The 14722-nt window shown below is 35.1% G+C and overlaps 1 protein-coding gene across 1 annotated transcript in view; it reads left to right on the forward strand.

The window, feature by feature from the left end:
- NPSR1 (neuropeptide S receptor 1) overlaps positions 1-14722 on the forward strand; it is a 51978-nt gene that overhangs the window by 6043 nt on the left and 31213 nt on the right. The window contains exon 2 of the mRNA XM_015811776.1: positions 4684-4816. Within this exon, the coding sequence (XP_015667262.1) occupies positions 4684-4816 (133 nt within the window). The remainder of the gene's footprint in view (positions 1-4683; positions 4817-14722) is intronic.

Below are 14722 nucleotides of genomic sequence, written 5' to 3' on the forward strand. Positions count from 1 at the left end.
TCAAAATCATGGCATCCGACCATCTCAATTCCTATGGTGCTGGAGAAGACTCCTGTGAGTCCCTTGGACTGCAAGGCGATCAAACCGGTCAGTCCTAGAAGAGATCAACTCCGACTGCTCCTTAGAAGGCCAGATCCTGAACTTGAAACTCAAATACTTTGGCCACCTAATGAGAAGGAAGGACTCACTGGAGAAGGGCCTAATGCTGGGAAAGATTGAGGGTAATAGAAGAAGGGGACGACAGAGAATGAGGTGGCTGGATGGAGTCACTGAAGCAGTAGGCGTGAGCTTAAATGGACTCCACAAGATGGTAGAGGACAGGAAGACCTGGAGGAACGTTGTCCATGGGGTCGTGATGGGTCGGACATGACTTCGCAATTAACAACAACAACAAATAAACACACAAATAGGGGGGAAGCTAACTCCCTTGCCATTTAGAAAAAAATAAAATGATTTTGTAAAAATCATTTTGTCCTTGGTATTCTACAGTAAATGTCTGACTTGATGAATGTCTATTGAGTAACATTTACTTGAAGAGGATGATGGCAATTCTACTACAGATATCATATGTTGATCAATTTATAATGCATCTTTGTTTTCAAAGAAGTGATATAAGGCAATATAATTTCTCTGAAGCTATTTACAGCATTTTTTAAATTACTCTTCAGTCAAAATCTGGAAGCACATTCTTGACACTGAATACTAATGCACTTAGTTTGTGGCATGAAGAGTATATTTGAAAAATTACAGAAACGATATACAATGGCTAAGTCAAAGAGGACACAGAAATCAGAATGGGAAATATTTCACAACAAGGATGGAAACATAACTGATGTATAATGAAAAGCGCCTGCTTAAATAAAGAAAGCTTGTGAGAGCTTTTGAAGACTACTTTATCCAAAATGTAAAAGCAATGCTTCTAGGGATTAGCATAGCAAAAAGGGTAGCTATGTCATATATATGTTTATTATAACTATTTATCTTTCACTTTGTAATAAATTTTAATTAATGAGTTAATTTAAATAATACTTTAATCCTAGCTCCATGAAGCAGTACAGCTACACCTTCCATGAAAGTCTGAAATGTTGTAAATGTTCTTCCTTTCAGAAAAGTTTGTTCTAGAAGTTTCTCAGTATTTTACTTCTTTGGGTCAAATAACACTGCAGAACAAAAGGCCCTGTTTGAAAGAAGGGAGTCCTGGATGACAATGATTTATTATATGATCCTAAAACTAGAAAGAACCTGGAAAGCTAATGAAAAGAGACTCTGTTTGCAGTTGGAAATTAAATACTTGTTTACCTGAAACATGAAAGATTCCATGCTACTTCATCTATCACTTTATATCCACATCCACTTTGAAAGGATCTCTTGTAATCCTCTTGGTAAAGTGGCTGAAACTTGCTACAAATGTATTTTATTCACTTACACAAAAACCCAGGAGATATAAAGATTATCTTAAATAGCATATGCAAATTAAAATTCATTACTACTAAGAATCATTTTTACAATTATGCATTCACTACCTGAACAGAAATGCTACTTACAAAGAGAAAGTTAGATGGCAAGGTCACAATAATTGCCAAAGTATGTAGAATATAAATAGCATTTGAAACAATTTATATGCCACTGAGGCATTTAATTGCAATTGGAGTGTGTTCTTTTTGTCTAATAATTATTGCTATGACGTGAAGCTGTTCTATTGCCCAATTCATTTCTGACCTTCTAAATGAAATAATCTATTACTATCTCTTCAGTAATTTAGAACACCAAGGACAGCACTGCATTTTACTAAATCATTTTATTTCTTCTAGGCAAAGGAATTAGCTGTCCCTTAACACAAACAAATAAACACACAAACAAAGTTGTAACACTGTTGAGCTAATGGCATTCCAATGGCTTTTCTAATTATAATGCCATCAATCTCAAAACTACAGTCCAGTGGCTTATCTTTTCCAAACTGAATTTCCTTTTAAATAGTTGACAGTTTTTTTAATTCTTGTTTTTTACATTGTGTATAATACAACTGAAGGAAGTTTATTTACTACCAGTCATTTAATGAAAATACTAAAAATGATTTCTTATCAAGAAATCATTCATTTGATATTCAAAATATTTTATTTGTACATTTGACTTTTTTCTAAGTAATGTATAAAAGATTTAATTACTGAGAGATAGCTGAGGATACACTGCCATTATTATTATTACTACACTAATAGTAGTACTTAATAACAATAATATTTGTCTTTACTATTTGTCTTTATTGGCATTTCTAATCTATCAGATATTAAATTTGTTGCTATCATCAACACCAGTGTTTCTTGAACTTTTTGGATCTTTCCCCACTTTTAAAAACTATGGAGCATTCCAAAAGAGCTTTCAAAAGAATTATTATATTTATTGTTTTAAAAAAATCAAAATTAAAAATATTCATAGAATACTTATGTATTGAATTATGTATAAATAATAGTATTAAACTCATGAAATATTTACAAAAATGAAATAAAAAAAACAAAAATATGTGACATTGCTTTAAATTTTTGCAAATATCTTCAATATTTGACAAATAACTTTATCATCATTATTATTTTATTATATGAACTTCTGAGAGGACTTCTAGACCGTGGTCTAAAATATTAGGAATCCCACCAAATTCTGTTTCATCTGGAAATTTAATAAGCATCCCCTCCACCTGTTCATTCTGGTCATTAATAGAAATGTTGAAGAATGCCAGACCCAATTAAAAGCAGAGGCTCATGGGACTTCCTGTTGCCTTCCTCCAGAATTCATCCTTAGCTCCTCATTAAATTAAAATCCTTCACCAAACAACAAGGTTGATTGCTAGCTTGGGAGAAAAAACCAGGGGGTGGCATACAGGAGTTCATGTGTTCACTAATTGTGACTTTCCCAGACAACCAATTATGGTTGTAAAATGAGAACTACCTATAATTTATGTAGATACAGTGAGTTGGTGCTATTTCTTATATTCTAAGGCAATTTTGTATATTCCATGGGATAATTGTTGTCAGCATTCCCTTACAACATGTGTGAATTATGTTTATTTGGAAGCTGGGGTAAATTTGCCTGTTTCCCCCCTCTACCTTAACAATAACCAGGACATGTGCTCTTTTGGGTAGCAATATATTATTCTGGATGGAAATTTTATTATAATTATAAAATAAACTTCAACCAAATGGTCTTTCTTATTCCAAATAATGTATATAAAAATAGAGGGAGAACTATTTCATGATTCAAAGGCACTGACATGGAAGGTTAGCTGGCAAAGGAAGAAAGCCAGAGTAAGGCTGAAGAAAATAATGGCTTTGACTTATTAGAAGGGATATTATATTAGATGGTTGAATATAGTGGAAAATAGACAAGGTTTTAGAAAATAGAGTAACATTGTAATTAAATAGATAAGAAGTGTAACTAGAATATTGACTTTGGTATGAAAAGGGGAAAAGAGAGAAGTTGAAATAAGGGAAGCTTTTGGTCACCTAAACATAAAGTACTTGGAAATCATAAATAATAGTGTTTTCTTGAATATTGATGGGAAATTAAAGTTTGGGGGGAAGCAATAATAGAACATTGTTCACACAAGAATATTAAGTGCAAACGCAATTAAGATATGTATAGGATAAAAATTATCGATAAATGTAACAAAGATGTTTCTACTTAGTTGAAAATAAGAATTGTGTTTGCCCAATATGAGATAACAGATATTATTGGAATGAGAGAGGAAGTATTTGATATTCTAATATAGACTTAAACTAAAAATTTATGTATACTACTGAATTATTGGTTAACCCAGACAACAACTATAATGACTTTGATTTATTAGAGGGGATACTGTATTATCAATTAGATAGTTGAACATGGTGGAAAATAGATAACTTTTAGAAAACAGAGCAATATTATAATCAGATAGATAAGATGTGTAACCAAAATATTAGACTTTGGTATGAAAAGGGAAAAAGGGAGAAGTTGAGGTAAGGGAAACCTTTGGTCACCTAAACATAAAATACTTGGAAATCATACATAATAATGTTACTTTGAATATTGATGGGAAATTAAAGCCTGGGGAGGGGAAGCATTAACAGGACATTAATTGTATACAAGGATTAAGTGCAAACACAATTAAGATATGTATAAGCTAAAAATTATTGATAACTGTAACAAAGATGTTTTTATTTCGTTGATAACAATAAGAATTATACTAGCTAGCCCAATATGAGATAACAGATATTGATGGAAAAAGAGAGGAAATATTTGATGTTGTAACATGAGATTTATACTAAAGATTTATGTACACTATTGAACTATTGATTAACCCAGTCATCACATTGCTTTTTAAATATCCAATTGTAAAATGAGAAAATCAATAAAATATTATATAATTTGGTATTTGCAATTAAATGTCATGTTAAATGATCTACTACAAAAAAAGCCAAACTCTATAGACATGACCTTGATCGAAATTCATGTAATTCTTCATGCTGCATAAACATACTACACATTCTAATACAAAATTTTTGTACCCAACTCAGCATTAGTCACATTTATTATAGTCATGATTTACAGTTTGATACTCAAACCCTGAAGAAGCCTTAGTCAAAAATGAGCTTCAAAACTTAACATAATGCCGGCTTAATCTTTGCATTTACTATCTATTTTCTTTTCCTACAGACAGAACAGCTTGCTACCTTGTGGGTCCTTTTTGTTGTGATAGTTGTTGGGAATGCAATTGTTTTGGTCTCCACCTGGAAAAGGAAGAGAAAATCCAGGATGACTTTTTTTGTTACTCAACTAGCTATAACAGGTAATGTTATGCCAGAAAGATAACATTGTTGCATCTAATGCAAGCTAAAACTAATTTACATGTACAATTGCTAAATTGGTTTTGGTTCCATTTTTGAGGTTTGGGGGCTTTAAGTCACCAATTATGCTTGTTATTTTGATCCATCCTGGACACTTTGGAGATGATTTTTGGGGAAGAAAGATTGGAAAATCAATGGGCAAAATGGGTATCTGGCTCTGTAAAGACTTTAAAACTCAGTATTGCTGCTTAACTGGTCAAACCTGGAACATTGTGTCTGCTTCTGGAAGGAAGAATGAATTAAGAGGTACAATTATGGGTACTTTAGCTTCACATAGATTTAACACCATCATTTAACTTCTTAATTGTCATGGAACAATTATTGGAATGGATTTTTTCAGAAATACAATCTGGGGTATTTAGGTACTATAATGTTATGATATGATATGATATTATGTTTTGATTGCTACTCTGCAAGGCGTCACCTATAAAAGCATGAAATCTCCTCTTTATTGCCAATTGTCATTCTCTTCCTGGTCTGTCTAATTGTCTTTTCAAGTACACTAAGGTAACTTGTAGCCATGCTAATTGGAAATAGCCCTAATATATTAAGAGTGTCTGCTGAGGCTCAGGCATGACTAAGGAAACTTGAACAAATCTTCTTGCATCTGTTCAAAATATCATTTGAATCTTTATCCTCTATGAAGATAGCATATATGTTGTCAAACCTACAAAATTACTTTGGTTACAGCTATCTTTCTTCATTTTTCTGCTTGCCACAGCTATGGGGGGGAGGGAAGATGCATTCTTCTATTTAAGTCAAAACAATAACAAAGCCAAATTGCTCAAGTGTTTGGCGAGCTAGAATTACCGTTAGAGATTTATTATGTAAGTAGTGGGTGGGGAGTTTAACTTCTATTTTGTAATCTTTGAGGGGGGGACTTCCAGTCTTGGTTTCACCTATGTTCGTGCTGATATTATGTAGCCATTAAAATTGTTCTTTGAGGAAAGCAAATGCCTCAAGAGTTCTTATTTCTACTGGTCTCATCTATCAGAACCATGACATTTGTATTCAAATCTATCTATAAGCAAACATTTTGTAGATTGCATTATATATCTCATAGTGAGAAGTGTGATGATAACATATATCTGAAAAGCCTGGATTTCTGTTTTATTCTTCATTAGTTATCATTTTTGTCAGATTTATATGTTAATCTTAAGTTATTTACAAGATACTAGTAAATCATATCTCAACAAAGATAGATCATTCTATCTCATCTGACACTGGAGCTAACTTCAGTCAACAAAGTGGGCAAGTCTCATCTTCTTGATTTTGATCTCATGTATTTTACATCTGTCAACTGCTCAAGTCAAGCTGTCTGCAGTGCTAGATGATTTCTCTTTTTTCATAAAGTTAACATGATTGTCTGATCCACAAAACCTCATTTCTAAACTGGATGGAAAAGTCCTCTCCCCCCCCCCTTTTAAGCATAATAACTGAGGACTCAGCTAAGTTAACTGCTTTTTGGAATGTTATATGACTAGCCTCCAGAATATTGAATATGGCAAGCCTTGATTGATAGATCTTTTTTTTCTTTTCTTTTCTACGTTTTCTCAGCAATGTTTTTCCTTTCTCTGTTTTATATAGAATGCAGCAACAATAAAGTACCTAAAACTTCCTAAGCTTATGAGGCAAAGAAAAATTGACACTGTCCTGGATATCTTTTTCTAGCAAAAATCAAAAAGACTGAGTGCCTTCTGGCTGACTTTTTCCTCACACTATAGCAGACAAGTGGTTTCATCTATAGTATGGTATCATACTATTCAGATTTAATGAATGACATGGCCTTGAGATACCTTCCCAAACTTTCTAATTTAAGAATACATTAACTACAGTAGCTATTTACCTGCAGCTATTCAAACTTAGCAAAGCTATAGATAGTGCTGCATTCTTTTGCTTCCTCCCTTTATAATCTATAAATCATTTCATTCTAATTTATCCCATTTTCCTTTGCCTTTTCAAGGATGACAAAAGTTTAAAATAAAAATAGCTCTGCTCTTCATTTCTACAGCAAGTTTTGGGTCAATAGGGTACTTATAAGACAATAACATGGGACACAGAGAATAATCAGCAAATTTATACAATGTTTCCTCACTATGTCTGTCTGTCTGACTGTCTACCTGCCTGTCTATCTAATCTATAGGAACCAAGCATGATATATGCATCTTTCTCAAGACTAATTTCTAATCCTCTTAACAACCTAAGGGACCTGAGAAACACTTTTAGGAAATAAAATTTGGGGATGTGTATGTGGGGGGGGGGGGGACTGCCAGACAGGTTTTAATTACAAGAAGGCAAATAAAAATGGGTGCTTTGCAAGTCGCTGCACTGGGAAACTGGCCCAGCACTATTCTGTGACTCTACCTTATTTCTGAGGTCTGTAATTTAGTCACTTTGATGGTAAACCACTTTTTTATTTAAAGGAAGCAATTGGTGTACATAAAACAACAGCAAGGGGTAATTTGTAAAACAAACAAATTTCCTGGAGGCATTCAAAATTTGCATTTAAGGCTTTTTCTATTCTGATTGTACGTATCCCTTTATCCAGAGTCAAGTCACAGTCTCTCAACAATCAGTCTCATTTGGAAGAATGTATGCCATACATAATCCAACCTTTTATAAATAAACTTATAAAATTCTCCAGTGTCACATGTTTGAGAATTTTTTTAACTCCTCAACATACAAAACAACACTCTCTCCATTCCTTGAGTTGTGATAAAAACAGTAATGTCTCTGTATGAACAAGTTTGCAGTGATTTTTTCTGTTATTATTTATAGTTTGTGTTATTTGCTCTCTTTTCCAAACTGAACAATATTTGTCTGTCTCTTTGCCAGTAAATGTCTGGGGGGGGGCTTAATGCTATTTTTTATAGACATGTGAGTCCTTTTTGACTGACCCTGTGTTTATTCCAAACAAATCTTATTGCACCAGAGGAATGCTGTGGAAATAATTTACTTGGACTTCAGTAAGGCATTTGATAAAGTAGACCACAACTTGCTACTTGATAAGGTAGAAAAATATGGGTTAGACAACATAACCACCAGATGGATTCATAACTGGCTCAATGTGTAGTCCTCAATAGAGCTGCTTCTACATGTGTAGTCCTCAATAGAGCTGCTTCTACATGGAGGGAAGTTTGCAGTGGGATACCCCAAGGCTCTGTTCTAGGCCCAGTACTCTTCAACATCTTCATCAATGATTAGGATGAGGGGGTAGACTCATCATATTTGCAGATGACACCAAGCTGGCAGGAATAGCTAACACTCCAGAAGATAGGCTTAAGATACAGAAGAACCTTGACATACTTGAACATTGAGCGCTATCTAACAAAATGAAATTCAATGATAAAAAAAGTAAGGCCCTACATCTAGACAAGAAAAACCAAATGCACAGGCATAGTATAGATGGCACCTGACTCAATAGTAGTAACTGTGAGAGGGATCTTGGAGTCCTAATGGACAATCACTTAAATATGAGCCAGCAGTGTGCTGCAGCTACCAAAAAAAGCCAACATAGTTCTAGGCTGCATTAACAGATGGATAGAATTAAGATCACATGAAGTGTTAATACCACTTTATAATGTCTTGGTAAAACCACACTTGGAACACTACATCCAGTTTTGGTCGCCACAATGTAAAAAAGATGTTGAGACTCTAGAAAGAGTGCAGAGAAGAGCAACAAAGATGATTAGGGGACTGGAGGCTAAAACAAATAAATAATGGTTGCTGGAATTGAGTATGTCTAGTTTAATGAAGAGAAGGACGAGGGGTGACATGATAGCAGTATTCCAATATCTCAGGGATTGCACAAAGAAGAGAGAATCAAGCTATTCTCCAAAGTACCTGGAGGCAGGATAAGAAGCAATGGATGGAAACTAATCAAGGATAAAAGCAACCTAGAACTAAGGTGAAATTTCCTGACAGAACAATTAATCAGTGGAACAACTTGCCTCCAGAAATTTTGAATGCTCCAACACTAGAAGTTTTTAAGAAGAAATTGGACAACCATTTGTCTGAAATGGTATAAGGTTTCCTGCCTGAGCAGGGGGTTGGATTAGAAGATTTCCAAGGTCCCTTCCAGCTCTGTTATTCAGTTATTCTGTTAACAATCAGATACAACTGAAATATCTGAGGCTATTTGTGCCAATTATATACAGGTTTTATACAGATTTTTTTTACTGTGGAGTTGGAAATGAAGCCAATTTGAGTTATTTCATTTCTGAGGCCATGAAAATTTTCTTACTCAGTACTACCATATGGTTTTACTTTAGTTCCAAGGTCTGCTATTAAGCCATTTTAGATAACAAATTCATACTTTTATATCCAGAAAGATAGTGAGGAGGAGCAATGTGGTGGCATTGGGAGGTTAAGAGTTCAATTCTAGGTAACAGCAGATGTTTCTCTCTCAGGGTGCAAAGAGAAAATATCTGCTGCAAACTCCATATAGGTGTCAGGAAGGGCAACCGGCCATTAAATGCTCAGCTCTCTTTGGTCGCCCCGACTCTGCCCTGAATTAAGGAATTACAGGGTTGTAAAAAGAAAAAAATCCAGAAAGACAGCAATAGGTACATACTGATGTGGAGGCTGAAAAGTAGAGCATAATTCTGAGGAACAAGGTCAGATATTTTATTAGGACAATAATAATTGGATTCCAACTTGCAGAAGAAGGGAAACAAAGAACAATAAAGACAAGAATATCAATAGACAATTCAAATCATGGCACTGGTTGTTTTTATGCCTCTGGTTTGATGTCAGTTTTAGAAACACAGGAGAAATTGATACAACTGGTTTAGATAACTGTACTTTCAGGGAGAGCTATGCATGAAATACTGGAAGTGTTAGAAAAGAACTTGTGAATTCTGTTGGGATATTGATGAGAAGAAGCCTATGTCAGTAATCTTTATGGGTAGTTGCAATTTCTGTGTTACTTCTTTGATTTCTCCTGATTAGCCTATACCCAAACAATTATATGGAATGGACGCCTTGCTTTTTCTAGCCAGAGTCATACTGTCTGTCTATTTTAAAGTAGACAAGGTTTTCAGTTGCCAAAGAACGTCTAGAGTAGAGAAAAACAATTTTTTTCTAAATGAAAATCCATAGGAAAGGGGGGAAATCCAATCTCAGACACTGATTATACAAAATTTGGGAAGATTAAAATTTACAAAATGATTCCTTCACAAAGTGGAATTCTCTGCAAAGGATAATTTTTCTTTATGCATGTTGCAGAAAGTTGAGATATAGGTAACATAGTCCTAGAAGTGGTAGCTCTATAACAGACATCTGTTGACTAAAGGCATAATTTCCCTACACCACCGCACTTAATCATATTAGCCATGCACACACTGCCCTCAGTCCACCCTGCTTTTCTACTCTCTGCATTCCAGAAGTATTACATGATTCTAATAAAACACGTACAAAGCCATGCAGAGTCACCTTTGTGAGATGGTAAAATATTCTTGTACAGGTAGTCCTCAATGTACAAGAGTTTGTTTAGTGACTGTTCAAAGTTGCAACGGCACTAGAAAAAGTGACTTATTTGCTGATGCTATTCTATGACATCTTTTGTTTCACATTGGAAGGTTTGATTTATATGAGTTATAAAGAAAAGATATTATTACCATAGTTCTGCCAACTTGTCACTGTTATCAATAATTTCATATTTTTAATAAGAGTCTGTTTACTATTTTGACAATCTGGCAACAATTAGAATAATGTCTGCAGAAAAATATAAAAAAAATGGCTTACTTCTGAGAGTATGTAATCACCCGAGTAAAGATCAAAGCCATTCCTCTCTGCAAATGAGTTGGCTTAAACCAGGCTGAATTCACAGTCTAGGATTATGATATGAAAAAAAGTAGAAACAAAAATCAAAGGTGAGGTTAATATTCAATCTGGCAGCTTATACATAATAAAATTTGTCATGCTTACTGGTATTCCAATTCAATTTATTACAGCCAAAGGCCACACATAAATCAAACATCCTAATAAAACAAAACTAGACAGAGCCATCACAAGAGGACATAGCAATATATCACAATCAATGGTGCAATTTATGGGTGACCAAGGTCTACCTAGTTTTACAGGCAGTACATCAAAAACAAGCTATCTTCAGAAATTGAAACCTACTGACCTGACACTAAAACTACAATAAGTATAGTCTAAAATTGGATAAAACACGTAATAAAATCAATTTTAAAAGATTATTAAAAGGATCTAAAATGATTATGATTCTGACAAATCCCCAATGCTGCAGCACAGAATCTGTCCACCTGTGCGGTGATCTATGCCTGCTCATCCTTTAGCAGCCACTGGAGATAGATTCTTTGCGAATGACCAGGATATCTATCGATTATGGGGAGGATATGTTTTTTCTGAATGGCTCTGTAGAAGGAACATTGAAGGAGTATGTGTCCAATGGTCTCCACCTCTCCTGAGCCACAGGAGCAGAGTCTTCCAGACAGTGGTGTCTTTTTGTACTTACTGTACAAGACAGCTGATGGAAACACATGGCACCGTGCAAGTGAGAATGCTTTCCGGTGGTTTACTGACTCCAACTGACTCAAGATACCTGGCAGGTGTAACCACGTATCTAATAGAGTCTGGAGCCAGAAACAGCAGAGCTATACCTAAGTCCGCTTGCCTCTCGATGTCCTCTACCCTTTGACACAAGGTTTCTTTTGCTTGGTAATAGTTCAATTTGAGAATTGAGGCTGATGAAAAGCCTAGTTTGGCAAGGTTGGACTCGACTGCCTTGATCCACGAAGAGGAAAATTTATCTTGTAGAATTAATGGAGCAAGGCCTTGGGAAAACAATTAAGCCTTAGCCAGATGTTTAAGGAAGCTATATAGATTCTTGCTTCGACTTTTATCAATCCTGTCTCCAGGCATAGAAGTGCATTAGGAACACAGTGAGGCATCTGGAGAATTGTTCTGATAAATTTGGATTGAACTCTTTCCAGTGGTGTAAAACACGAAGCTGAGGGTCCGAGCAAGGTCCCGTAGAGTAGCTGTGCTAGCGATTTGGCCAGAAAGAGCTTAATTGCAGCTGGAACATAGTGTCCTCCCTTTGTGTGGAAAAATTTAAGAATGGCATTTGCTGATCATTGGCAGAGGCAGTCGCGTATTCTCCATGGACTTTTTGTGAGCTGGTGGCATGGATGACCACTCCAAGGTACTTAAAGGTGGTTACTTGCTCTATTTTGTGGCTATTTAAGTACCATGTGTACTGTTTTGGCCTTTTAGCAAAAGCCATAACCTTTGTTTTCTCATAATTTATGTCCAGTTTATTATATTTGCAGTACTGGACAAGGGCTCGCAAGGCTCTTTTAAGGCCAACTGGAGTCCTGGAGAGAATCACAGCATTATCTTTTGCTTTGCTTCCTGTTCCCAGGAAGACCTTGTGTCTTGTTTCTTCTTAAATGCAATCAATTGCTTGAATTGTTTTTTAAGTGTAAGTAACTGATTAAGAATTGCTTTATTGCCATATCCAGCCTCGCTTTTGTACTCCTTGTATGCCAAGTTGAGGGCTTTCTTGGCTTCTACACAATCCTTATCAAACCATGGTTTGGAGGTGGTATAGGACCTCTAGCTGAGAAATTTTAGTTATGTACTAATAATGGTTGTAGCTCATAGACTAAACTTTTATATAGTTCTAGTAAATCTTGAGTCGGGTTGGCTGATATAAAGGCTGCGCGGAGTTTTTGAAAATTATCCTCTCCATTTGACCCGGCATCTTGTTAGGCCGGTTGTAGAGATTACAGGGATAAAATGGTCCATGGAGGGTATCTGCCTGATAAAGGGCTTCATGTATATACAGAGGAAGATGATCACTTTATAGGTAAGGCAGGACTTCAAAATTTTCTATATGATGTACTAAGTCCATAGAAGTTAAAATGTAGTCAATGGTGCTAGTTTTGGACCCTGCTATGAATGTATACTCGCCAGGATAGTCACCAGGCCATGAGTCGTTTGATATGAAGAAGTTGAGTTTATTTGCCAACTTGGCAAGACAGAGGCCAGCATAATTAGCTCTAAAGTCTTCAGAGAGTCGTATGAGGGACCTCTGATGGTGTGTATTGATGATGTTTCATAAATAATGCATACTCATCTGGTCCCAATCTGGCATTAAAGTCTCCCCCTAGTAGGACCCTGGCATTTGGGTGTTCCATGAGTTGATTATTAACGTAGTGTTCCAACTCCAGCCATACAGCAGTGGTTTCAGCTTTTCTTAGTGAAGGAGGGAGATAAACATTAATTATCAAAAGCAGGACTCACTGGTATTCTTTCCTCTGGATACATGCTGCATCAACATGAACAATCAGAAGAAATATTCCACTTACAAAGGTAGCTTTCTCCCATTACCTAGAATATTTTAAAATAAATGGTTAATTAGGGCAAAACCAGCTCAAGGACTGTGCAATCCAGTAACATTACATAATGTAAAATAGTACTAGCAATAGCACTTAGACTTATACACCACTTCGCAGTACTTAATTGCCCTCTCTAAGAGGTTTACAGAATTAGCATATTGCCCCCAATAAACTGGGTCCTCATTTTACCAACCTCAGAAGGATGGAAGGCTGAATCAAAGCTTAAATAAAGAAGCAACTGTTGTTACACCTGCCTCATCTCAATGCCTTACCATCTGCCTGCCTTAAATCTATAAACCCCATATGATATTATCTGTTATCCCCTTGTTTAATTATCTCATTGCTTCCTATATTTCCTATCTTTACTTTTGTGGTTTTCCTATTGCTGGATGTATTTTAAAAGTCTTCACCTTTCATCTCACAGACATTTTGGAACCGTAAGTAATGAGCAGCCTTCTCAAGTTCCAGGGAAATAACTGTTGATTCTAATTCTTTGTTAGCCTGAACTAACCTCTTGTTCATTTCATCTACTCTCTGCTCTTCTTTACCCATCCTTTCCTCCATTTCCAATAGTTTTTGTTCATTTTTCATAATCTGCTGTTGGAAGGATTCAAATTTCCCATCCATTGACTTTATTTTGTCCTTAAGTTCCCCTGTGTCATTTCTTACTTCCCCTATTTCTTTTTTTAGATCTTCATGATTTTTGCACATAATCTCTTGCATTGATTGCAACATTTGTTGCAAATCTCTAAATGAATTTGCCCTATCTCTTTGTGACATTTCTTCTAGCGATCTTTGCCTGGCAGGCTTGATTCCATCGTTGTGGTCTGTGTTGTCTGTTTCCTCCCTATTCCGATCCTTGTAAGATTAGGAATACTAGACATCTTCTTCAGTTCTCCAAACCAATTTAAGGTTGATTTTCATTGGATGCCAAGAAATAATATATACTATACTTTGTTTTAAATTTAGTATATTCCTTGAAATGTGTTCTTCAGTCAATTTCCATTCTGCAAAATCAATGACATTTAGATTTACATTGCTACTAATGCAGGTAACACTATCCTTCTTTTCCTAACAAATATGGTATGTCTGAATAATCTATCATGCGCATTTATAAATTATTGTTCTAATAATTTTTATTCTTAAGTAAATTAAGTAAATTAAATAAAGTTCCTTTCTTTAAAAAATATTGTGCAACTGGTTTATTAGGAAGCAGATCATAGAATAAACATAGTAATTCAAATATTTGGAAACCTTTCTTAAAGTTTTTACTTTTCTGGATTTATTTATTTATTTATTTATTTATTTATTTATTATTTCAATTTATATCCCGCCCTTCTCCCGAAGGACTCAGGGCGGCTCACAACATTATTAAAACAAAGAAAGACCCACACACCCCACCGAATAAAACCAAATTAAAACCAAAATTTTTATGTTGTGATAATTAAAATTTCTAAAAAACCCAGTTTAAAAATCCTC

The sequence above is a fragment of the Protobothrops mucrosquamatus genome, unplaced genomic scaffold (genome assembly GCF_001527695.2).
Source record: "Protobothrops mucrosquamatus isolate PMUCROS unplaced genomic scaffold, P.Mucros_1.0 scaffold48, whole genome shotgun sequence".
Lineage (NCBI taxonomy): Eukaryota > Metazoa > Chordata > Lepidosauria > Squamata > Viperidae > Protobothrops > Protobothrops mucrosquamatus.